Source organism: Lynx canadensis, chromosome E2 (assembly GCF_007474595.2).
Source record: "Lynx canadensis isolate LIC74 chromosome E2, mLynCan4.pri.v2, whole genome shotgun sequence".
NCBI classification, from domain to species: Eukaryota; Metazoa; Chordata; class Mammalia; order Carnivora; family Felidae; genus Lynx; species Lynx canadensis.
This window is the reverse complement of record NC_044317.1, coordinates 11,900,199-11,925,240: the sequence shown is the minus strand read 5'-3', so window position 1 is coordinate 11,925,240 and position 25,042 is coordinate 11,900,199. Positions and strand designations below refer to the sequence as shown.

The 25,042-nt window shown below is 43.1% G+C and overlaps 1 protein-coding gene across 1 annotated transcript; it reads right to left on the bottom strand.

The window, feature by feature from the left end:
- Positions 1 to 730: 730 nt before the first annotated feature.
- Positions 731 to 20,551, bottom strand: TMEM231 (transmembrane protein 231). The gene is made up of 7 exons (XM_030297697.1): positions 19,308 to 20,551; positions 19,043 to 19,212; positions 6,892 to 7,020; positions 6,417 to 6,560; positions 4,245 to 4,326; positions 2,992 to 3,097; positions 731 to 2,635 (listed from the first exon to the last, which is right to left on the bottom strand). The coding sequence occupies exons 1-7, from the start codon at positions 19,444 to 19,446 to the stop codon at positions 2,455 to 2,457; spliced, it is 951 nt and encodes a 316-aa protein (XP_030153557.1). The 5' UTR covers positions 19,447 to 20,551; the 3' UTR covers positions 731 to 2,454.
- Between the last annotated feature and the right edge of the window lie 4,491 nt (positions 20,552 to 25,042).

Below are 25,042 nucleotides of genomic sequence, written 5' to 3'. Positions count from 1 at the left end.
AAGACTACAAAAGATTAGAAAGATGTGTGCCAGAATGCCAATCGTGATAACTTCTACATTTACAGACAACTTATTTTCATTAGGTTTCTGTAATTTTACATTTTCCCCAATAGGCATTTAGAACTTCTCTGGTCAGAAAGAAACAAGACGTCTTTTAAAAAGCACGGACATGAAGAGAAAGAATAAAAGAAGACAGAGAATTGCCTTATTAATCTTCCATGATGGGACCTAAGCAGGGCCTTAGGGAGCCTCACCTGATTCAAACAGAAACTGGAAAATCATTTACTGAAATTAGAGATCCCCCCCCCCCCCCCCCGCCACACCCCACATATTGAGTAATTGTCTCAAACCTTGACTTAGCTGTGAGTTACAGCTCAGTTGATAAAATCCTGTATATTTCTCACCTTTCCCCTCTTCCAACTACACTGTGTCATTCCCCTTTGGAAGCTACCAACATCTGATCCGTAAATAATTTGATATTCACCAGACACAGTTGTAATTTTCCAGCCTGTGGGTTTCCACATGCCATGTGGATTCCACCAAAAACTCACATTTACTTGGGGCAGGACCAGGGGATGTTGCCAAAGAGCTAACAAAAGCTCCAAGGTCTTTGGGCAGAGCCCTGGCAACGGAAGGCTGCCGGTGAGTAACTCGGAGAAGTGTGCGCAACCTCTGCCCTCCCCATCCCCACCCCCTTTGCAAAGTCTTCTCATAACAGACACGTGCAGCCTTCCATTTTGAATGTTTTAATTAGAAAGGTACAAAATATCATGGTTCTTTATACAAGTTCTGCCTGAAAATAATTTAACAAAATGCAAAGCGGTGTTAATTCATGTCTTTAGCTATCTTCCCGTTTCTCCTTACCTTTTTGTGATTCAAACCAAAAACCATTTTTCATTTAAATCCCAAGAAAAAATGTGTAGGTATATAAACAGCCCTAGATAGTAAAAGACAAGGCAGAGGGGCCAGTGTTAAGCTAGTTTTGTGCTTGAATACTTCAAAGCGGCTGTTTCCAAAACTCTTATCTTGGTCAGCCTGAAAGAAAAGGTGCTTTGGAAATGAGAACTGAATCTCCAAGGTAAACTGAGGCATACACGTGTAGAGGAGTGTGTGGGTGGGTGGGCCTGAAGCATGGTTCAGAGCAGGCGTGTCTCCAGTGCCAGTGACATCTTGGGATCATAAAGCAGATCCATCTGTCCTTTGAGGACAGCTCATTTCCTCAGGCCAGGAACGGCGAACTAGCCTTCCGTGTGCAACAGAGGCCCATTTCAGCAGTCCCATCCTGATGACACTCATTTAGGCAGGAGGTTGATCCTGTCGGACCGCTTGTCATTCTGCTAACAACCAGGCCGGATTAGGCTGTCCTGGGCGGGCAAGCATCCTCTTTACCCTCTCAGTGCACCTTGTTCGTTCTCCCCAAAGCTGCTCACTCTGACGGGCACCCTGTCCCTTCATCACGGGAAATACAAGTAGCTGGGTCTCCTGCTAGCCCTCCAAACAAACTCTGTGGTTGTTGGCAGTGGGAGCCAATACCAACAACAGGTCCTCTGTCACCCGCGTCCTTTTCAAGAAGTGGGGGAGGGCTGTCAAGGAGGAGGAGTGGCAAGTGTCCAGGCTGTTGGGTAAGGGCCAGAGAGAAAGAAACTGTTGTTACAATCCTTACTTCCCCCACTGTTGCGGAGGGGACTGTGAACGAAAGAGCACTCTGGCTTCAGCCTGCTGTTCCAGGGGCACAGACAGGGCAAAAGGCAGGGCACAAAGCCAGCCACAGCAGGGCAGGGATAAAGGGCTGCTCAGCCCAGCTGATGACAGACCACTGTCTGTTAGCCTGAGGGCAGGTGGATGGTCCCGGTGTCCTGGAGTCGCCCACCGGACACGTGTGCGTGCATGTGCTCTCCAGCGCTCCCTTTCTCTCGCTCCCATTCTCCCCCTCAAGGACCTCTCAGTTCTGGAAACCAAAGTTCTGAATGGGAAATTTAGATGCTCAGGAGTGGAAAGTGCTACTGATTTGCATATCTCTCACAAGAGAGGCCTGAAAGAGTAAAAAGTGGTTTACAATAGTGGGAAGAAATGCATAGCATGTTTCTCAGTTCAAGAGAGGAAAAGTCTTTGCTTGACCAGAGATGGGACTCTTTCCAAGAGTTCTGAACTGACTGCAGTTTTCTCCTGAAATTCAAGTCTAAGGCAAAAAAAAAAAAAAAAAGCAAATTATAGCCTTCAGGAACCTCTGGATGTTTCCACAAACTAGTCCCTGAAGATTGTGGAGGTGCTTAGAAGACATGGAATTTGCGTAGAGAAAACTTACAACGGATTGTCCTTTGTCTCTGATAGGAAAAGGACACGCACGGGCACGTGTCCATGAGGAGCTCTTTGCAAAAATTTCTTAAGATGGCCGTTCCCAGAAGACAAGGCTGAGGTAGCCAGGGTCCTGCTTAGTTCTCAGAAATGGTCTTCTTATGATAAGTGCTCCTTATACAGTTCTCCCTGGGGCATTATGGTGACAGGGATCGTGGTCACCACCTGATTCTGAAACACAAATCTTTTGATTCTTTCAAACACCCAGAGGAAGATAAGCAGGATACTGACATACTGGATCCAGGCAAACTTTATCATTTCCCAGAATCCTGGTAGATAAGTACAGCCAGTTAAGGAGTCACAGATGATATTTTCTAAGTGGAAGTTAAGCCAAAGGTTTAGTTTAGACAGGAAATGGCAAAAATGTTTCAAATGCCCTTATGATAAAAGGGACGATAGAAGATTATTAATACATACATATGGATGATTCTGGTCTGAAGAATCGTCCAGAGATATGAAGAGGAAATGAGGTTGTTTTTTTTGTTTGTTTGTTTTTTGTCCCTGCACGAACAGCAGACGGAGTCATTTAAGCAATTTCCAATCTGAGGCTTCCCATATCTGTCCCTTCTTGGGACAAGGGAGGCACTTTCCTGTTTTTGAAACTGAGCTACTATGGCTCTTTAACAGAAAGGATATGAAATGACTTCCACTGGGTACCGGATGATGGCGTTAATCACAAATGGAGCCTCGGCGGCCCTTCCCACCAGCCAGATGGGGTTGGAGTCCATCAGGACGGTGGTTACTGCAACACAAGCAGGAGTTAAATCAATTCATGAATGCTCTCTCAATAAAATAATAAGGACTATCAAAGTACTCTTTGACCCCTCATGCAAATTCTGCACATCAGAACTTTTCCCAAAAAAAAATGACTCAGAAGGAAAGAGAATTGACTGTGCAAAGCTGCTCACAAATTATTTGTTGAAACACTTGTCAAAATATTTATGTTACAAACTTGGAACCGTCTGTGTGTTCTTCCACTGCTGAATGGCTAAGCAAAGGAATACTATGCTACCACTAAAAATAATACCAATTAAAACTTTGTAGTAGCGCGGGGAAATATTTACATTACGAAGTACAAAAAAAAAAAAAGTTGGATCCTAAAATGTTTTATAAACTATAATAAGAGCTGTATAAAAAAAATCTGCATATGGACAAAGACTAGAAGGAATAAAGAAAGAAAAGTTGTAGATGAGTGTTTTTGTTTTAACATTCCTCTGGTTTGGGAATAATGCCACCAGTGTATTACAAAAATTCAGGAAGAAGTACTGGGATTGTGGTCCTCACAACTTGATAAATGTGTGTGGGTGGTATCTACGATGTCCGGCTGCCACGTAATGCTTCAGATGCCTTTAGAGGAAACCTCAGACGGCCAACCAGACCAATGTGCTGAGTCAAGCACACACACTGGCCCGAGAGCCTTTCCTCTGTGAGGGATGGACACGCTCAGCGTTCCAGCCAGAACGCCGGGCCCCGTGCTCTACTTCAGCTGCTTATTTGGGGGTAAGTCAGTCACATTCCCTACTTCTAGCTGAAAGCCAGGGTTAGCAATTTGTCTTTGGCTCCTTTTACAGGTGTGGTGGGGGAGCAACTCAATTAGGCATTTACAGAAAAAAAGAAATCCATCAAGCTAGTGATCAATAAACATGAGACATAAATGAGCACTCACCTGCTGGACATTAAGAGTAGCGGTGGCAGGGGCGGGGTGTGGGGTCTTTAGATCAGGAGGAAAAGGACAGACCCTGGGTAGCCTGTCCCCCTCCCATCACTGAGTAGTCACTGGCTTGGACATTTTTATCATGACAAGAGCTCCAGTTGTGGTTTTGTCCAATGTTCCCACTGACCTGGAAGGTCCTGGAGAAGCAGCTGAATGCATTGTACCCATGACTCACCATTCCTGTCCTGGTAAGCGGCAACAATGTGGGTGAGGTCATAGTCACGGGCAAAAGGGCTGGTCCCGTTGATTACAGACACCTGGGATGTGGCAGGAGGGTGTGGAGTGAGCCCCCAGCCACTTTTCCACTCATCCTTCTCTCCTCCCACCCACCCACAGCTGAGACTGGCCTGTCGTGTATGGTGGCCTGCTCAGGCATCAGTAACCCTTTCTTCAAGGATGGATGACCTCCCGTGCAACAATTTTTTCTAATGTTTATTTATTTTTGAGAGAGAGAGAGAATGGGAGGGGCAGAGAGAGAGAGGGAGACACAGAATCTGAAGCAGGCTCCAGGCTCTGAGCTGTTAGGACAGAGCCCGATGCGGGGCTCGAACTCATGAACTGCGAGATCATGACCTGAGCTGAAGTCGGCCGCTTAACAGACTGAGCCACCCCAATAATTTAAATCATCTATGTTCAGTCTTCCCTTCTGCAGGGATAGAAACAGGGGTCAATATCCACCTTTCACAGGTTTTACAGCTAGTTATAAAATACCCCTCTCTATTCCAAGGGGAGCAGTAATTCCTTACATTTTTTAAGGAGACCATATTTTCAACCTCTTTGTCTTTTTCTTGCTCTTCCTTGAATGCTCTGTAATTTATCTCTTTTAAGTGTAGAAATGGAAATAGGATAAAGTACAAATAATAAGCATCTGATCCTTTGAAGAAGGAAACGATCTCCTGCCTTCTAATATCACATTCCTGTTGACATATGCTACTATATAAACCTTCATATAAAATGTTTATATCTTGGGGTGCCTGGGTGGCTCAGTCGGTTGCGTGTCAGACTCAGCTGCAGTCTTCAGCACCGTGTTGGGCTCTGTGCTGAGCCGACGTTGCTGAGCGTGCTTGGGATTCTCTCCCTCTCTCTCTCTGCCCCTCCCCTGCTCGTGCATGCCTGCTCTCTCTCTCTCTCTCAAAATAAATAAGCTTAAAAAAAAAAGGTTTATATCTTATAGTCCCCCTCCTTTTCTTTTTTTTTTAACTTATATTGATTATGGCTAAACTGACCATAAATACATTTATCTGGAATAGTCCTGGTTTATGCCTGTAATAACTGATAACACTGAATTTCATTTTCAAAAGTAGAGCAGCCCAACTTATGTGGCCCCCCAGTGGTAAAAGAAAGGTTAGTCATGAGCGATCATATGCATGAGTTCCAGCCCCGGAGAGACAGTTCATGGTTCTGTTATTTACAAGCAGCAGTATTTGGGGAAAATTCATTAGTCTCTATCCGCCCCAGTTTCCTCATGTGTGAAAGGCGAGTTCAGTCTTTCAACAAATCTGTCTGAGTGCTTTCAGTGTGCCAGGCCCTGTTTTAGGTACTGGAGTGACAGTAGAGAAGATGTCAGTGCTTTTGCCACTGGGGAAAAACAGCTAGCAAAGAACTGAAAACAGATCTTCGATATTTCCAGTGGAAGTACAGAAAAGAAATCTGGGTGTGGAGTGGTGGGCAGGGAGGAGAATGCTCTTTAGAAAGGAGTGTCAGGGAAGGACTGTGCTCAGGGATATTCCAGCAGGGACCCGAATGCAGTAGCAGAGCAGGCTGTGTGGACACTTGGCAGAGGGAAAGGCCAAGTGCATAACCTGGCGGGGCGGGGGGGGCAGGAACTTCCTTTTGCAGGCTTGAGGAACAGCAAGAGGGCCCGTGTGGCTAGAAAGCAGCCAGGGGGACCGTGATAGGTCAAGAGGCTGGAGAGCTGGGAAATGACAGGAGCAGGCGTCTCACGAGGCTGCTGTCATGATTCAATGAGATGATATATTTAAACCTCTTAACGCAGGGCTGGCATATGTTATGTGCTTAATAAACGGTGGTTAGTACGATTCCCCCAGTGTTTTACACGAACTGCAAAACACCGCTTGGAATATGCCGTGTGTGTGCACACGGGCACCCAAAAACAACACGCAGTTTAGTTCTTAAAGACAGATCCCCCCCCCCTCTTTTTAGATACAAATACAGGTGTATCTGTCTCTATGTTTTGAAAGAATTCATGGCAAGAATTCCTCAGAAATCCTCTTCTGTGCCACCCACAGAAAAATGCTATTTCCAACTTTCATGTCCTCCCTCTTCAAAGAACTTGGGAAACGGTAACAGAGAGAAACAAGAGGTGGACAGTAAAAAGCACCCTTACGTTGTACCGAACGTCGAGGCCACCGCAGCTTAGGGGATGCTTCTGCTGCAGCCTCAGGTCTCCGTTCACATAGAGCTGGGACCCTGGCACAGCAAAGGAGGACTGGAGAAACGCCATGCTCTGCATCACGAATGTCGACATCCTCTGAAATCATCACAAGGAGAGACGATAGCCATTTCAGTCACATCGGAAGGCTCTGCGTTCCCAGCATCCCTGTCTGTGGTTGCTGCCTACTAGTCCCTTAAACACCAGGGTTAGCCATGCACCCGCCCAGAAAACCCTCTGAGCGTCTTAGCAGCTCACCTACATTAATAGGACCCCAATGAGAAGCATTCGATTTCCCTCAATTAAACCCCAAACTACACCTCATAATAGAGCCTTGTGCAGCGTGAGTTTTCCTAGAGATCAGGGAGAGGGCTCCGTTCTATTAAAAGACAAAAGGGAGGGGACGGGCTGCCGCAAGGAATGGACTCACGTGCAATCGGTAGGAGAAAGTCAAGATGAGCTGCACACCAAGAACATGTTCCGTGGACTGCAGAGGAAGCTCCAGTTTAAAATGTAACACGTCCATTTTCCCATCCTGGTTCTTGTCTTCTTCTCGAGTCTAGGAAACCCAAAGAGGGCCAGTGACCCTGGTCCTTAATGAGTCTGGGAAGAAGCCACTGTTGTACACGTGACCCATTCCTTTGCTATTCACAGGATTTATCTCCCCCACCAAAGGAAACAAAGGAATAAATGGGTATAAATGGATCAATATCAGGGAAAGAGACGCCATGTGCGTGGCCCCTGAGCTTTCGTACTAGTGCTTCTCAAACTGAAGAGGAGCTTGAAGCGGCAAGATCAACAGCACCGGGATGGCATTTTTCTTTTTTCGTTGTCTCCTTTGATCTTTTTGGTTTGTTGTGCTGCTGGCGTGTTCTTCTTTCTTTGGAAACACATCTTGAGTTTACATGGAATATTTAAATAGCACATTAGAATTGCCTTCTGCTTCTCTAGAAGTCAGCTTTTTATTTTTATTTAAAAAAATTTTTTTTAATGTTTATTTATTTTTGAGACAGAGAGAGGCAGAGCATGAGCAGGGAAGGGGCAGAGAGAGAGGGAGACACAGAATGTGAAGCAGGCTCCAGGCTCCGAGCTGTCAGCACAGAGCCCGACGCGAGGTTCGAACTCACAAACTATGAGATCATGACCTGAGCCGAAGTCAGGCGCTTAACCGACTGAGCCACCCAGGCGCCCCTAGAAGTCAGCTTTTTAAAATAGAAAAAAGGGGAGCTGGGTGGCTCAGTCGGTTGAGCATCCGACTTTGGCTCAGGTCATGATCTCACAGTTTGTGAGTTCGAGCCTCGCATCAGGCTCTGTGCTGTCAGTGCGGAGCCTGCTTCCGATCCTCTGTCTCCCTCTCTCTCTGCCCCTCCCCTGCTTGTACTCTTGCTCTCTCTCTCAAAAGTAAATAAACATTAAAAAAATTGTTTTAAAAAGAAAAGAAATGAATCTTCCTCGTTACGCATTCCCCCAAACAGACTCAGAAGAAAACCACCGAGTTCTACTTATACTTTGTTTAACCACGAGCGTCTTTGCTTTAGACTATCGATACTGGACCTCGTTCTCATCATTGATGTCGGGGCTTGGAAGCTGAGTGCCTCTTTTAGTACCAATCAACACAATGAAAAAGGAAGCTATGTAAAATCAGTGAGGCATTAAAACTACACAGATGATTTACAAATTATGGACATGAAAGTAGGGAAAACAGAGACCTAAGGAAGGAAAAAGGCAAATGACGGCTCATAAAAAACACCAGAATCCGGCCTCACCTCCCATAGTCCCACCCCATAGTGACCCTAAAATGAGTAACCGGGAAGATGGTCACTGAAATAAGATCACTGTGACACGATTCCTTGGCACAGCTCTGGATCCTGTTGCTACAAGTGACCCTTTTCCCCTGTAGGTCCTCAGAAAGATTCTACTATGGTCTATCAACATTCTCATCTGCATGCTCTGTGAACAGATTCATTTTGCTTTCTGCCATTACTACCATGCAAGGAAGAGATTCTTTGTTCTTTTTCGGGCTACTACGGTTGTTTGAGATGAAGCCAGCTCGGTTTTCAGGACCTTTCAATCATGTCTTTCCTTCTAGACAATAATGTCCTTATCCTAGGCCTTGTGACAGAGAAGCCTACCCTCTCTCTCTTCTGTCGGATTCTGTTTTCTCTGTCCTGTTCCATCAGCTTCACAGGTGTAGGGGAGAGATATCTGTTGCAAGGCTGGCGATCAAGTCGCTGAGGCAATGAGGTATTAGCAATTTTGAGTAGGATGGGGAACAGGCTGCCTTGTCTTCCCGTGAATTTTCTTCGGTTGGGAAGACTGGCGAGACAAAGTCGCGTTAACTCTATGTAGCGGACCCCTGCCTTCTGGATCTTAGGATTGGAGAGGAAGACAAAGATCAAACGTCTCCACTTGCAGGACAGGAGAGTGGCTGGGATGAGTTGCTAGAAGAATCCAGACCCCAACACAGTGTGGGGGGGACAGAAATGCATTTTTTATTTGATCTTTACAATAAAGCCTGAGGGAAGCAGAGCGAGTATTATCCCCACTGTATGGACGAGAAAATTGAGGTTCAGGGAGATGGAGGGGTTTGTCATGTGTGGCTAGTAGTGGTAAAGACTGGATCTGAAACCTCATCTTTGACTTAGAATCTTGTCCTCTTTCTAGGACTAAAACGCCCAGACTTAAAAAACCAAACCCTCAAGGGGAAAACGTTGGGTAGGACAAATCTTTTTGCAAAACGCCAGCATCAAAGTTTCTAAGTCTGTGTTCTGTCTGTGCACACACTTCTGCTTCAAGTTCACACAGGACAGGGATCTGACACCGGGGAATCATTTAGTGTCTGCCTGTTAAATTCACACGTTACTTTGTCAAGTATTTTTTTAGGGGCCTACTAGGTGCCAGGCACTGTCGGGTGCTGGAAATATAATGGCAACCAAAACAGATGAACTCCTTACCCTAATGGCGCTTTTGTTCCCGGCCAGGGAGGCAGAAGATAAATCAATAAACAAATGTGGTAAGGGCCACAAAGAGAGATAAAATAGGCTGAAATGAAAGAATGACAGGGTAGGATTTCACAGCCATTTTTTACAGGAAATTTTCAGGAATATCTGACTGTGGGAGGCTGGAATGAAGTGAGGTGATGAGGCACAGAAATATCTGGGGTAAGAGTGATCCCTGCTGACAAAGTTCACCCGCTCCGCGCTGTGCGCTGTGCGCAAAGTGGGTCAGTGCTTAAGGGAGCGACGAGGCCAGTGCCGCCGAGTGGGTGAGGAGGGAGGTGGAGGCTGAGGCCAAGGCAGCAGGGGGGTGAACGAATGATGTATGCACTGCATCTCCCACAAGCGCCCGCCGTCAGGTCCGGCTGTCACCCCCGCAGGGTGGGCAGGGTGGGCTGCATTTCTGTGCCAGCACTTGGACCACTGATGACATCCACCATTTCATTCCACTGAGTTCAAATCAAGCTTAACACATGTGCAACAGGTCTAAAGGCAGGCATTCAGAGAGCTAATACTTCTTTAACACAAGTTCAAGGTTAGTATCTAAAACCCAATTGGTGTGTTTGGCTGAGAGGATTCATAAATTACACCAGTACCTTATTTTTACAAGGCATATGTGCAATTTGAAGCAATTTGTATATCCATTGATTGTCCCATCTGATTCCTCTGCATACCTCAGCTATAGTAAAAATTAGCAATAATTAAAAAGAGCTCTTTACAGTATTACACTGAGGCTAAGAAAGGGTATGGGACCCAGTGACAGAACTGGGGCTAGGACTTAGATTTACAGGCTCTATTTAGTGCTCCTTCTACAATAGCCCACAAGAACCTTAATTTCAGGGGCGCCTGGGTGGCTCGGTCTGTTAAGCGTCTGACTTCGGCTCAGGTCATGATCTCACAGTTTGTGGGTTTGAGCCCCACATCAGGCTTTGCACTGATGGTGTGGAGCCTGCTTTGGATTCTGTGACTCCCTCTCTCTCTGCCCCTCCCCCACTCTCTCTCTCTGTCTCTCAAAAAAATAAATAAACATTATAAACTTTTTTTAAAAAAGAACCCTAATTTTAAAGATTTCTGGTGGTTAAAGCAGGATAACCCTTTAGGATATATGTGAAATCAATACAAATATACTAGATGAGATAAATGCAGGCATTGGTAGGTTTAGTCAATTCTCATCAGTGTGCCTAGATCCATCTGGGGCCAATCAGGAAGACAGAAACAAAAGTAAACAATAACTTTAACAGAGGGAGTGTAGTACAGGGAATAATTAGTAACAAAGGTATTAGAGGATCAGAAAGGCAGGAGGGGAGTACCAAGTTAGGGTGACGGCAGGAAGCAGCACCACACCTAGGTCTGCAGAAGGAAGGGAAGAGGCTGGCATTACCTCAAGGAGCTGGGACCCAGACCTCAGGAGCCTGGAAGAAAGAACCCACCAGAGGGAATCAATAAGGCTGGAGACTTCTTCCTTCGGTTTGCTTAACCCGGGCAATGGTTCTTCCCTCTGGTTGCAGTTTCAAGTTTTCTCCCACTCCCAGAAGTAAGCTCATCATGCCTCCTACAGGCCGAGCCTCACAGAGAGCCAGTGGGCAAAGGAGGATGTGGTTTTCAGCAACTCAGAGAGCAGGACAAGGCAGGGTGGAGGAGGATGGGTGTGGAGCGGAACAAGACCCACTGCCATGCACACCACCTGACTGTGAGAGTTGCTGTAAATTTAATCACCGCCATTACTTCCGGAGGGCTCCAACTTGGAACATTTTCCCCATCGGAGATTCTATAGTATTGATGGCTTGTTGGAATTTTGTTAGGCCCCTGTTTGCTTTCATACCTTTTAATTCTTTCATATCATATTCTTTCATCAAAGGTTAATTTATTAATTTTTTTCAAAGGATTTTATGTTTCAGTAATCTCTATACCCAATGTGGGGCTCAAACTCACGATCAAGAGTTGCATGGCTTACCAACTGAGCGAGCCAGGCGCCCCAAGTTTAATTTTTTAGTGTATACCAGTGTCCATCGTGCTGTATTACTTGTCATCATTAGGTGTTTCATTTTTTTCTTTTAATGTTGAAAATATTCTTTGGCACAGTCTTTCGGTCTCCAGCAAAGTAGGGACCAATACTTTATGGCCCCTAGACTCATCAAATCCTTGCTACCTGCATTTCAATGAACCTAAGATACCAACAATTATAAAATGCACCGTTACTTTATATCCTAGCACCTATTATATGGGCACCTGGATGGCTTGGTCAGTTGAGTGTCTGACTCTTGATTTCCGCTCAGGTCATGATCCCAGGATCGTGGAATTGAGGCCGACGTCAGGCTCGGTGCTGAGTGTGAAGTCTGCTTAAGATTCTCTCTCTCTCTGCCCCTCTTCCCTGCTCACCCACTCTCTCTCAAATAAAACAATATATATGTATATACTTATTTATATATATGTACATACATATATATGTATATTGTTATATATATATATATAATATACATGTATATACATATACATATATATACATAATAAATTGATCTAGGGATTCCTAAAACTTCTTTACATTTTGATACTCTTGCATCACTTTGTGACTCAATGTTAGCCATGCTTTTCTATGTAATTTTGTCTTCTGGTAAAATATTTTTAAAAAATTTTTTAACGTTTATTCATTTTTGAGAGACAGAGAGAGAGACAGAGTGTGAGTGGGGAGGGGAGAGAGAGAGGGAGACACAGAATCCGAAGCAGGCTTCAGACTCTGAGATGTCAGCACAGAGCCTGATGCAGGGTTCCAACTCACCAACCGCAAGATCATGACCTGAGCCAAAGTCAGACGCTTAACCGACTGAGCCATCCAGGCGCCCCAATAAATTTTTTTTTCTGATAAAATATTTTTTAAAAATTAACTAAAATCCATTGGTCTGGGCTCTTAAGCAGGCTTTAAAACTATGGGGCGCTTTGGTGGTTCAGTTAGTTGAACATCCAACTCTTGGTTTCAGCTCAGGTCATGATCCCAGCCCCGCGTTGGGCTCTATGCTCAGCATGGAGCCTGCTTAAAATTAGCCTCTCTCTCTCCCTCTGCCCCTCTTCCCAGCTCACACGCGTGCTCTCTCTCTCTCTCTCTCTCCCTCAAATACAAATTTTAAAAGTTATGTAGAGCTAGCCTATTTTTAAGTGCCTCTTGAACCTTCCAAATGGCCAACATTTGGTTCTCAGGGTTAAGATAATGTTTAATTATTGTTGCTGGGGTTTGCTTTCAAGATGCCGTTGTCCCTTCTGGAAGTTTTGACCCTGGCACATCTGATGTTTGCACATGGGTAGGCAATGAGGACTATGCCAAGCCTGTCTCCCGGCAGCAGCTATTGTAAGATACCTTAGAGAGGACAGATTTTGATTTGAGAGATGTGAAAACAAAATGGGTATCTCAGACACATGATGCTCTCCATTCACCTTCCTGAATCCCTTTATAGCCTTCAGCCCCCATATTCCATGGGTCCACACATGCCTTAAAGAGCTAAGTCACCTTCACCTTATTGAAGAGAGAGGTCACCCTGTGCTTTTTTTTTCCTTCTGTCATTAGCAACAATAGCAACAACAAGAAACTCAGACTTTGAAAGCATTTAAAGCATAGGGACTTTAGAGACGCCGTGCAAGGTGATCTGACCAAAAGGAGAAGCAAGGCCGTTTCTGACTGCTGAGGCATTTTCCCAAATTAGCAACCACAAAGCCACTCCCCAGCATTTGGTCAAACCTTGACCTAAAACCACTGCTTCCCTGGTGTATTACCATAAGATCACCCACCTGCTTTAAAACAAAACTGAGACTTAGTTCACATATGATAAAATATACAATTCAGTAGATTTTAGGATATTCAAAAGTTGTGCAACTATGACCACTATCTAAGTTCCAATTTCAAAATATTTTCTTCATCCAGAAAAGGAACCCCAAGCACATGAGTCACTACCCATCTCTCCCCTCCCCCAATTCCCCAAGCCTGTGGAATCCTAATTTCTGTCTCTACGGATTTGTCTATTCTGAACATTTAATATAAATGGAATCATACGCTGTGCTGTTTTGTGGTTGGATTCTTTCACTTAGCATGTTTTGAAGGTTCATCCACGCTGAACCTTCCTTTCTGTGGTTGAATAATGTTCCATTGTATGGCTATAACACATTTCGTTTATCCATTCATTTGTTGATGGACATTTGGGTTGGGTTTTTTGCTATTAGAAATAAAGCCTCTATGAACATTTGTGCATGAGTTTTTGTGTAGCTATAGGTCTTCAATTCTCTTGGGTACACATATACCTAGGCATGGAGGTGCTAGAAAATACAGTAATTCTAGTTTAACTTTTTGAGGAACTGCAAACTATTTTCCAAAGCGGCTGTGTCACTTTATATACTTAGCAGCTGTTATTGTTTTTGGTTTGTTTTTGCCTTACTTGGGCACTTTCTAAATTTTTTCCTTTAAAAATTGTTGTTGTTATAGTCTAAATATCTGGAATATGTATTACACTCTTACCATACAAAATTTAAAAGGTAAAAGGGTATACAGCAAAAGAATATATAGTGAAAAAGTTTCTCTCCCATCCTAACCTTAGCTACTTAATTCCTTCCCCAGAGCAATCAATGTTGTGTCTTTTGAATCTTTCCAGAGAAAGAACATGCATGTGTGTATATGTGTATACAACCACACACACATGTTGCTATTTTTTCTATTATTTTTATATGAATGGAAGCTTACAATATATAATTTTTGGTTTTTGTACTTACCAATTTCTTTTGGAGGCAATTCAATATACAGAGATCCACTTCATTAAAAGAATAGCTAGGGGTGCCTGGGTGGCTCAGTTCGTTGAGCGTCCGACTCTTGATGTCAACTCAGGTCATGATCTCACAGTTTGTGGGCTCGAGCCCCGTGTCAAACCTGCTTTAGAGTGTAGCCTGCTTGGGATTCTTTCTTCCTCTTTCTCTGTCCCTCCCCAACTTGTGTGTGTGCATGCATGCACACTCTCTCTCTCTCTAATAATAATAATAATAATAATAATAATAATAATAATAATAAACAACTTAGGGGCGCCTGGGTGGCTCAGTTGGTTGAGCATCCGACTTTGGCTCAGGTCATGATCTCACGGTTTATGAGTTCGAGCCCTGCGTTGGGCTCTGTGCTGACAGCTCAGAGCCTGGAGCTTGCTTCAGATTCTGTATCTTCCCCTGTCTCTGTCCCTCCCCCTGCTCACACTCTGTCTCTCTCTCTCTCTCAAAAATAAACAAATATTTTTAAAAAATTAAAAAAATAATAACTTAAAAAAATAGCTATGCCGGGCACCTGGGCTCAGTTAGTTAAGCCTAGGACTCTTGATTTTGGCTCAGGTCAAGATCTCATGATTCTTGAGGTTGAGCCCAGGATGGAGCTTGCTTGGGATTCTCTCTCTGCCCTTCCCCCACTTGCACAGGAACTCTCTCTCAAACTAAATAAACTTAAAAAAAAAAAAAAAAAAAAGCTATGCAACATTCCACTGGGCAGATGTACCACAATTTCTTTGCTGAGTCTTCTATTACTACATGGGTTGTTTACCTAATTACAAACAATGCTGCAATAAGCAACTTTTTATATAACTCGTTTCACATGTGTGCACAAACCTAGGGTACCTCGCTGGAAATGGAAGCAGGCTTGAAACAGGCCTGTACATCTGTAATTTTGATAAGTAAGGACATGTATTCCTTCAAAGAGGTTGTTCCAATCTACACTCCCATCAGTGGCATACGAAAGTGCTCACACACTTCCCTACGTCTTGACCACGGTGTTGTCACACTTCAATTTTTGCCTATTTGATAGATTAAAAAATGGCATCTCAATATATTCTTTGCATTTCTCTAATCGTGCGTGTGATTTCATATATTTAAGAGTCAGATGTGTTTCCTTTTCTCTGAACTGTTTACATTCTTTCTTTGTTTTTCTAGTGGGTGCTTGGTCTTTTAATTATAGATCTGTAGGCACTTTATGTTAGGGAAAGGAGCTTTTTACAAGTGATACAAATAATAAAACTTTTTCCTAGTTGTCATTTGTGTTTTGACTGTGCTTATGGTTTTACCATGCCAATAGTTTTAAAAAATTATTTTTATTTTTATAGAGTTGAATTTACCCAAAAGTTTCTTTTATGGCTTCTAGATTTAATGTCACACTTCGAATAACCTTTCCTATTCCAAGATATAAAAGCTTTCGCCCACCATTTGTTTCATTACTTTTATTATTTCATTAAAATTTGTTTTCATGTTTATTTTTGACAGAGAAAGACAGAATATGAGTGGAGGAGGGGCCAAGGGAGGGGAGACACCGACTCTGAAGCAGGCTCCAGGCTCTGAGCTGTCAGCACAGAGCCTGACGCGGGGCTCCAACTCACGAACCGTGAGATCATGACCTGAGCCGAAGTTGGAGGCTTAACCGACTGAGCCACCCAGGTGCCCCTTTTTTCACATTTTAAATTGAATTTTTATCTGTCTGGACTTTAATTCTGGTGTAGAGTCTGAGCCCTGGCTCCATTTTAACTTTTTCCATATGGCTTCCCAGTTGTCCCTACACCATTTTATTATGTAAGTCAGCTTTCGTCACTGATTTAAAATGCCACCTTTATGATATATGAGTCCTTTTCTATACTTTTTATACAAGTTCTTCAAACCACACTGCTTTACTTATTATGACCTTAACGTATAGTTTATTATCTGATAGAGCTATTCTCCTTGTATTACGCTTCTCTTTGTCCTAGAGTTTCTGTCTATCCCTCCAAACTGTTAAGTTTTCATTGAAAATGCATTGAAAGTATAGATTAACCAAGGGAGAAGAGGTATCTTTATGATGTTGAATTTTCCTATCCAAGAGTATGACAGAAATCACCATTCTTTTGATCTCTTTTGTGTCATTCACCAGTCTTTTTATTTACATAGATCTTGTACATTTCTTGTTGAGCTTATTCCTAATGAGTTTATTTGTTGAGTTGCTGTTGAGATCTGTACTTGCACTATATCTTCTAGCTCGTTGATTTATATCTTATGATTGGAAATTATTCTCAAACCAAGGGCTCAGCTAGAACGAAGCAAATCATTTACTGAGAAAGAACACAGATGATATACTCATAGATTACTTATAGACACTGGCCTGGAATGGAGGGAAAAGAAAGACTAGGAAAAAGGAGCTTTGGCTTTGTGTTACATAGTGTAAAATTACCTGGTATTAAAAAGGATTAATAGTTCTGGGCACCATAAAAATAAGAGATTGTCTTGGTTTCGTGGATGAAAAATTGGCGAAGCAGGGGGAACATGAGCAGTGCTCTTGAGGGAGTAGTTTCCGGTTACAGAGATAAGAGCCTCACTAACTAGCAGTCAGTTGGGGAAGCCAGTCAGTTGGTGGATGAACAAATGAATAAAACCTAATGTTGTATCCTTGTTTTCATGATTATTTTTAAGTTTTCCTAATTAATTCTTAGACTCAAGTAACCAGGGAGTATGATAGAGAGGAATACACAAATGTGATGAAAAAAATCTTCTACCAAAAACTTAAAAGACAGGGAATACTAATCTAAAGTAAAATGAGCAAGTTAATTTTTTGTTTGGAATAAACGCTTTTGCTTCCACTTTTGGGAAGTAATCACATGCATGTGGAACACGAGAAATACAGTGGGTATACAGTGAAAAGTAAGCACATCTTGACACAGCCTCTCATCCATAGTCACCCTTCTCCACAGGCATTATCATCTCCAGTAAGAATAAAAATGGGCATGTAATGATTAGTGAGGAGTTATTGAAGGAGATTTGTCTCCAACTCCAGTTCTATGTTTTAAAATCAATTTTTTAATCCCATCTGGTAATTTTTTTATGTTTTTATTATTTATTTTTGAGAGAGGGAGAATGCAATTTGGAAACAGATATGGGGAAGGGACAGAGATAGAGGCAGACAGAGAATCCAAAGCGGGCTCCATGCTGAGAGCAGAGAGCCCGATGTGGGGCTCGAACCCACCAACTGTGAGATCATGACCTGAGCCGATGTCTGATGCCTAACCGACTGAGCCTCCCAGATGCCTCTAAAATTAATTTAAAATACCTGATCATTTAAAGAATCAAAGATGTTCAACAATGTTTGTTACAAAACGCAGCAGACTTCCAGCCCCATGGCAAATATTTTCATCTCATTTACTGATTATGTGGAAATGTATCTCCATGTCTTTAAATAACATTAGCACAGGCACTTCTGTATTTCTCAGTGTTGGGCATTCTCTATTGACTTGCCACAAGGAGAGATGAAAGGTTAGTTTTCTGCCCTCCACTCCTCAACTGAGTTTAACTCTCATTTTGGTTAGTCAATCTATATTCAGTGTTCCCATAATTATGACTAAGTAAATCCTTTACCTTTCTCCTTTTTCCTTACTTTTTATTTCACTGGATTTAGTAATTATTTCCTTGGTTAGTTTTATGTTTACTGATACAATTTCAACAAACAGCTTGTATTCCAATTCCTCATAATTTGATGTTTAAAGGTGCAAGATTTACTCAAAATCTTGTTCACTGCAGTATTCTAACAGTGAAGAAGTAAAAGCACATCAAACATTCACCAAGAGAGAATTGTTAAATCCATTACAGTTATTCCATATTGTGAAATACTATGCAGATTTTAAAAAGAATAAGGTTAATTAACAAGTATACATATGCCTAACATGTACCTTTAATTTTGTCATTATATATACTTGTAATTCTTTAATATTTTACAATGAGCATGCATGTTTACCACCAGAAAAAAATATGAAAATTTAAAGTAATCAGAAAAAAACAATCTGAATTCATATTTTGTTTGTTGTTATTCATATGTCCAATCAGATTTAAAAATTTTGGGGGGTAAAGAGATTCAACTTTGGAAGAAGAAAAAATAGAATTTTTATACTTCTAAAGGAAAATGTTTTCAGAAAATGAGCAGAAAGGGGGTGAATGTAGAGGAAACACTCATCCTGAACCAAATACTAAATTACAGACAGTAAAATGTTTCCTTTTCATCCTGGACACCTGCAAAACGGAGCAGCAGTCACCCTTACAAATCCAGGGAGGCGGGACTGGGCCCCGCACATTCTGGGGAGGTCGCTTGACCAATGAGCGCCTCGGCTTCCACGTGTCAGGTCTGCATTAAAAATGCATGCCCTTGCCGGTCTCTGGGGCGATGCACAAATGCAGCGACACAGTAGGGTAATTAATAAGAACACCTTTCGGCCTTTGTGATTCATAAAGGAATTTTCGCGACCACTCATCCATCAGGCCAGGCCCACGGAAATGACGGGGACGAGACACAGGCTATCCCCAGGCTTCGGGTCTCTGTGTAGGACACATGCTAACAGCAGTGGCTAACTTTCTTGGGGTTGCGGACTGCTTGAAGTCAAATGAGTCAACAGAGTCACTTCCCGGGAAATTAAACATATACACAGGCCAATGTGCCTGTGTACACAATTTTCGTGGGTTCACGACCCTTAAGACCCAAGCTGGGTTTCCCCAGGCCGGGCCCGCTCACCCTCCCCCCGCCACCCTCTCCCAGTCCCGGTGGGCCTCTAGGCCTGAGGGAGAATCACTTACCGAAACCAGCGGGACGCGCAGGTGATCCCCCTGCAGTCGGTTGAAGGCGGGGAACGTGCTCCAGGCCAGGAACCCGCCGTGATCGGGTCCCAGCAGGGCCACGAGTAGCACCTGGTGCTGGAAGCGCACGGTCGGCTGCTCTTCGTAGCTGCTCCGCTTCAGCCAAAGCCCTGAGATAGAGAGGGCAATGGGGAGGTCACGAAGGCGGGCACCGGCACAGCGGGCCGCGAGGAACTGTGCGCTCAGCGGCCGCGGGCAAGCTCACCGTGGCTCCGGAAGGCCACCAGCAGCGGCGGGATGTACGTGAGCACGGCGGCCAGCAGCAGGAACAACGCGGCCTTGGAGCAGAGCCCCGCGCGGTAACCGCGCTCCACCGGATGAGAGAAAAGCTCGTAGAGCGCCATGAACTCCGCGCGGAGTCCAGCCCCTTGTCCTGGAGCCCTCGCGGTTCCAGAGGAAGGACCAAGTTTGGCTTCTCCTGGTTGCCATAGCCTTGGTCTCCACGGCAACGGACGGCGCAGCGAAAGGAACCAATAGCAAGGACGCGGGGCCTTGGTAGGGGTGGGGCTAAGGGGGGGCGGTGCCTGCTGGTGGGCGTTAGACCTCCTTTCGGCCTTACGTTCCTTTTCCAAACGCTAAGTGGAAAAAGGGTGTTTCCGAGCCCAGAATCGTCGCCATCCCCTGTGTTAATACTTGCGCAAAACAGGATTTTCCTAAAAGTTGACTTGAAGTAACTACCTGCTTATGTGTCAACTGTTAATCCCCAATGTTGTGCATACTTAAGTCCAATCAGTCACAGCACACTACACATTACAGGAAAACACAAATGTGGCTGTAGTTCTGGCGGTGGCCCCGCTAAGACCAAAGCCAGGTCCCTTTGTCTCCAAAATTTGTTGCTTTCACTATACTCCGTAACAGGAAAGAGAAACGGGACACAAATCTCTGAGATCCTCGAGGGATAAAAGATAATTACTACATGGTTCTCGGCTATACTTCATTACCTTATACTGGGTACAAGCTTCGCCACCGGTTTTAAGGGAAGCTGGGGTCCTCCACAGAGATGACACTGGCTCATCACTTAATTGAATGCTTCCACCACTATCACCACCGCCCCCCCACCTCCCCAGCCAGTATTTCGTGGCAGAAGGAGGCCCTGAAGGATCACATTGCAGTTCCAAAAGGTAGTGTGTTCAGAGAAAAATTCAGTAGTTGATGCCTCTATTTTGAAGGCAATCTAGAAATGTCTTTTAGATGAAGAGAATAGCTGAGATCCTAACAACACAGACACCTGAGAGGTCAAGACATGACCATTTGGGAAAACTATCCAGGGTCCTCCCCATAGTCTAAGATGACAATAACAGCCATAAGATTTTGACATATATGGTCTGGTACTACTCATCCTTGCTTTAAAACTTTTCTGAGCAATCCCTATCCAAATAACACCAGTATTCTTCACAGAACTAGAACAAACAATCCTAAAATTTGTATGGAGCCAGGAAAGACCTCAAACAGCCAAAGCAATCCTGAAAAAGAAAACCAAAGCTGGAGGCATCACAATTCCAGACTTCAAGCCATACTACAAAGCTGTAATCATCAAGACGGTATGGTACTGGCACAAGAACAGACACAATGGAACAGAATAGAGAACCCAGAAATGGACCCGCAAACATATGGCCAGCTAATCTTTGACAAAGCAGGAAAGAATATCCAATGGGAAAAAGACAGTCTCTTCAGCAAATAGTGTTGGGAAAACTGGACTGCAACGTGCAGAAGAATGAACTTGGAGCAGTTTCTTACACCATACACAAAAATAAACTTAAAATGGATGAAAGACCTAAATGTAAGACAGGAAGCCATCAAAATCCTAGAGGAGAAAACAGGCAACAACTTCTTTGACCTCAGTTGCAGAAACTTCTTGACATGTTTCCAGAGGCAAGGAAAACAAAAGCAAAAATGAACTATTTGGACCTCATTAAGATAAAAAGCTTCTGCACAGAAAAGGAAACAATCAGTAAAACTAAAAGGCAACCGACAGAATGGGAGAAGATATTTGCAAATGACATATCAGATAGTTAGTATCCAAAATCTATAAAGAACTTAAACTCAGCACCCAAAAACACAAATAATCCAGTGAAGAAATGGTCAAAAGACACGAATAGACACTTTTCCAAAGAAGACATCCAGACGGCCGACACATGAAAAAATGCTCAACATCACTCATCATCAGGGAAATACAAATCAAAACCACAGTGAGATACCACCTCACCCCTGTCAGAATGGCTAACGTTAACAACTCAGGCAACCACAGATGTTGGCGAGGATGCAGAGAAAGAGGATCTCTTTTGCACTGCTGGTGGGAATGCAAGCTGGTGCAGCCACTCTTGAATGTATATATGTATACAATGGAATATTACTTGGTGATCCAAAAGAATGAAATCTTGCCATTTATAACAATGTGGATGGAACTAGAGTGTATTATTCCAAGCGAAATAAGTCAGTCAGAGAAAGATAAGTAGCATATGATTTCACTAATATGTGGAATTTAAGATACAAAATAAATGGACATAAGGGAAGGGAAGCAAAAATAACATAAAAACAGAAAGGAAAACAAACCATAAGCGACTCTTAAATACAGAGAACAAACTGAGGGTTGCTGGTGGGGTGTTGGGTAGGAGGATAGGCTAAATGAGCAAGGGACATTGAGGAGGACGCTTGTTGGGGTGAGCACTAGGCATTACATGTAAGTGATGAATCACTAAATTCTATTCCTGAAATTATTATTATGCTTTATGTTAACTAATTTGGATTTAAAATTAAAAAAAAAAACCTTTTCTGGGGTGGCAACACAGCTCTTAAATACAGCAATTGTATGGCTGAAATCTATATTATGATTCTGACATTATATTATATCTGTGATTTAAGTGAATGACTTTCATTTATTTAAATAACTGTTAAAGCCATATGATTTCATTCATGTGTGGAACTTAAAAAATGAAACAAAAGAACAAAGGGGGAAAAAAAGAGACAACCCCAAAAACAGACTTTTAACTATATAAACAAACAGGTGGTTACCAGAGGGGAGGTGGGTGGGGGGATGGGAGAGATGGATGAAGTACACTTATCTTCGTGAGCACTGAGTAATGTATAGAATTGTTGAATCACTATATTGCATACCTGAAACTAATATAACACTGTATGCTAACATCTCTGAAATAAATAAATAAATAAATAAATAAATAAATAAATAAATAACCATTAAAAGAAGACTCCAGAATAGATAGTTCTAGTTGCCTCCTGAGGGTGGCTCTACACTGAGGAAGAGGTGTTTGCCTTCAAAGTTCCTTCTTTCAACAGAAGGAAACACAAACTGTAGCTAGTGTCAGCTTAGTCACAGCTGAAACACAGGGAGGTGACTGCTGAGAATTTAGGTGTATGAAGTACCTCCCCTGGGATGCCATGAGCTTTGCAAAGGTATTTAATAATAATGGATACAAGGGGCGCCTGGGTGGCTCAGTCGGTTAAGCAACCGACTTCAGCTCAGGTCATGATCTCACGGCTTGTGAGTTCCAGTCCCATCTCAGGCTCTGTGGTGAGAGTTCAGAGCCTGGAGCCTGCTTTGGATTCTGTGTCTCCCTCGCTCTCTGCCCCTCCCCTGCTCATGCTCTATCTCTCTAAAAAATAAACAAACATTAAAAAATTAAAAAAAAAATCATAATGGATACAAATATTTACTCTTTGATTCCATGATTTGAAGAAGCTAGTTTTTGTGGTTTAAGGAATGTGAGTTTTTAAAAATGCTCAAGGTCTGTGTATAATGTGCCATTTTCATATATTTGTAAGTGAGACCGGAGTTCTCAGTTTCCATTTCCCTAATTGTCTCATGTTTCATACACTTTACCTTAAGGACAAAGAAAGTTGTCCTCTTAAAACTACACATTTTGACCATGTTCTAATCTTTTCTAGAAGCTCTCATTCAGGGTTATCTTGAAAAAGTTTCAAATGCCTAAATGTTTGCTTCAAGGCTTTCCAACATTCCTTTCACCAGTATTTATCTATATTGCTTCCCAATTTCCTCTTCCAACCCAGCCTTTGTTTCTATCTATTAAGGGAAGTTTACTCTTTGGAAAATGTACCCTTCTCTCTGAAACATAAGATTCACATTCTCTGTGAAGTCTTTCTTGATAAACCTCACTTGGTTTTGTGTTGGCCTCCATGGCATTAGCCATCTCTCAACATTCATGTTCACATACCTCTCCAATATTTGCCATTTATTCTGCATGTTTTATATGTCTTTTAATATGTAATTGCACATTTTCCTTATCCTATTTTTTCTTTTGACTCACCTTTTCAACTTGTCACCCCCTCAATGAAAGCATTCAGTATTTTCAGAACATTCAGTAAGCTAAGTATAATGGCCTGATAGGTAAAGAAGGTGATGTATATCATCAGGGCAGATCGAAGAAGCCAATTAGAATAGTGAATTGGAAAAGGACATTATCAAGAAAGTAGGTAAACTAAAAGAGAGAAAGTGCACATTAGTGAGACCATCAAGTTACATGCCTGTAAGTTGGTGAGTGATGGCATCTTTCCCTCAAGAATAAACACTAAGGTCTTCCAGGTGCAACATGGTATACGCAGGCCTTGGATTAGAACACAATGACCTGCTCTGTAAAAGGAAACAGGGGTCTTCAGTCTAATTTCTTAATTTTTTTTTAACGTTTATTCACTTTTTGAGAGACAGAGACAGAGTGTGAGCAGGGCAGGGGGCAGAGAGAGAGGGAGACACAGAATCCGAAGCAGGCTCCAGGCTCTGAGCTGTTAGCACAGAGCCCGACGTGGGGCTTGAAATCACGGACTGTGAGATCATGACCTGAGCCAAAGTCAGATGCTCAACTGACTGAGCCACCCAGGCGCCCTTCAGTCTAATTTCTAACCCCTCCACTGATTCCCTGATTATCAGATGGTGAACATCCACCTTCATTCCTCAGTGTTTAATTCTATTTGTAAAATAGGTATTTTCACTTTTTTTTCACTTACCCTCTAGCTGATCTCATCCAGTTCAATAACTTGAAATACTTTTCTCTTGAATTTCAGAGACTCATTGATCTATTCACCTACTCCACAACTGCACTTGGATGTGTCTCTTGGGCATCTCAGACTCAATACAGCCAGAACCAAACCTTGATTCTCATGTACCCCCCCTCCAAAGCTGGCTCCACCCTATTTCAGTAAATGGCAATTCCATCCTTGCAAAGTGCTTGACTTTGGCTTTCCCTCACACTTCATATCCAATCTATCATCAATTGTGTCAGCTGTACCTTCAAAATATATCTAGAATACAACTGCTTTCCACCACCTCCACAGACACCATCTTGGTTTAGGCCAACATCGTCTTCTACCTGGATTATCACCATAGCCTTATCTGTTCCCCTGGCTGCCATTCTCAACCTCTTACAGTCTACAAAGAAGCTAGCCTGATCACTTCAAAAGGAAAGCCATAACATGTCACACCTCTGCTAAAAAAACCTCCACTGACTTTTTTTTAAGTTAAAAAAATTTTTGTTTTTAATGTTCATTTGATAGAGAGACAGAGAGAGAGCATGAGCGGGGGAGGGGCAGAGAGAGAGACACAGAATCCGAAGCAGGCGCCAGGCTCTGAGCTGTCAGCACAGAACCCAACGCAGGGCTCACACTCACGAACTGTGAGATAATGACAAGAGCCGAAGTCAGACCCTTAACCGACTCAGTCACCCCCAGGCGCCCCCCCTCCATTGGCTTCCCATTTCGTTCTAAATAAGATCCAAAATTCTTCACGAGGAATTCAAAGCTCAACACAGTTTTGTTATAGATCTCTTTGATCTCATTTTCTAACACACTCCCCCTTGTTTAGTCAGCTCCAGCCACAAGGGCTTCCTTCCTGTTGCTAGAATATGCCAACCACTTCACCTATTTAGCATTCTATTCTACCATCACTCTTGTCAGCAACCCTTCTTTATTTTC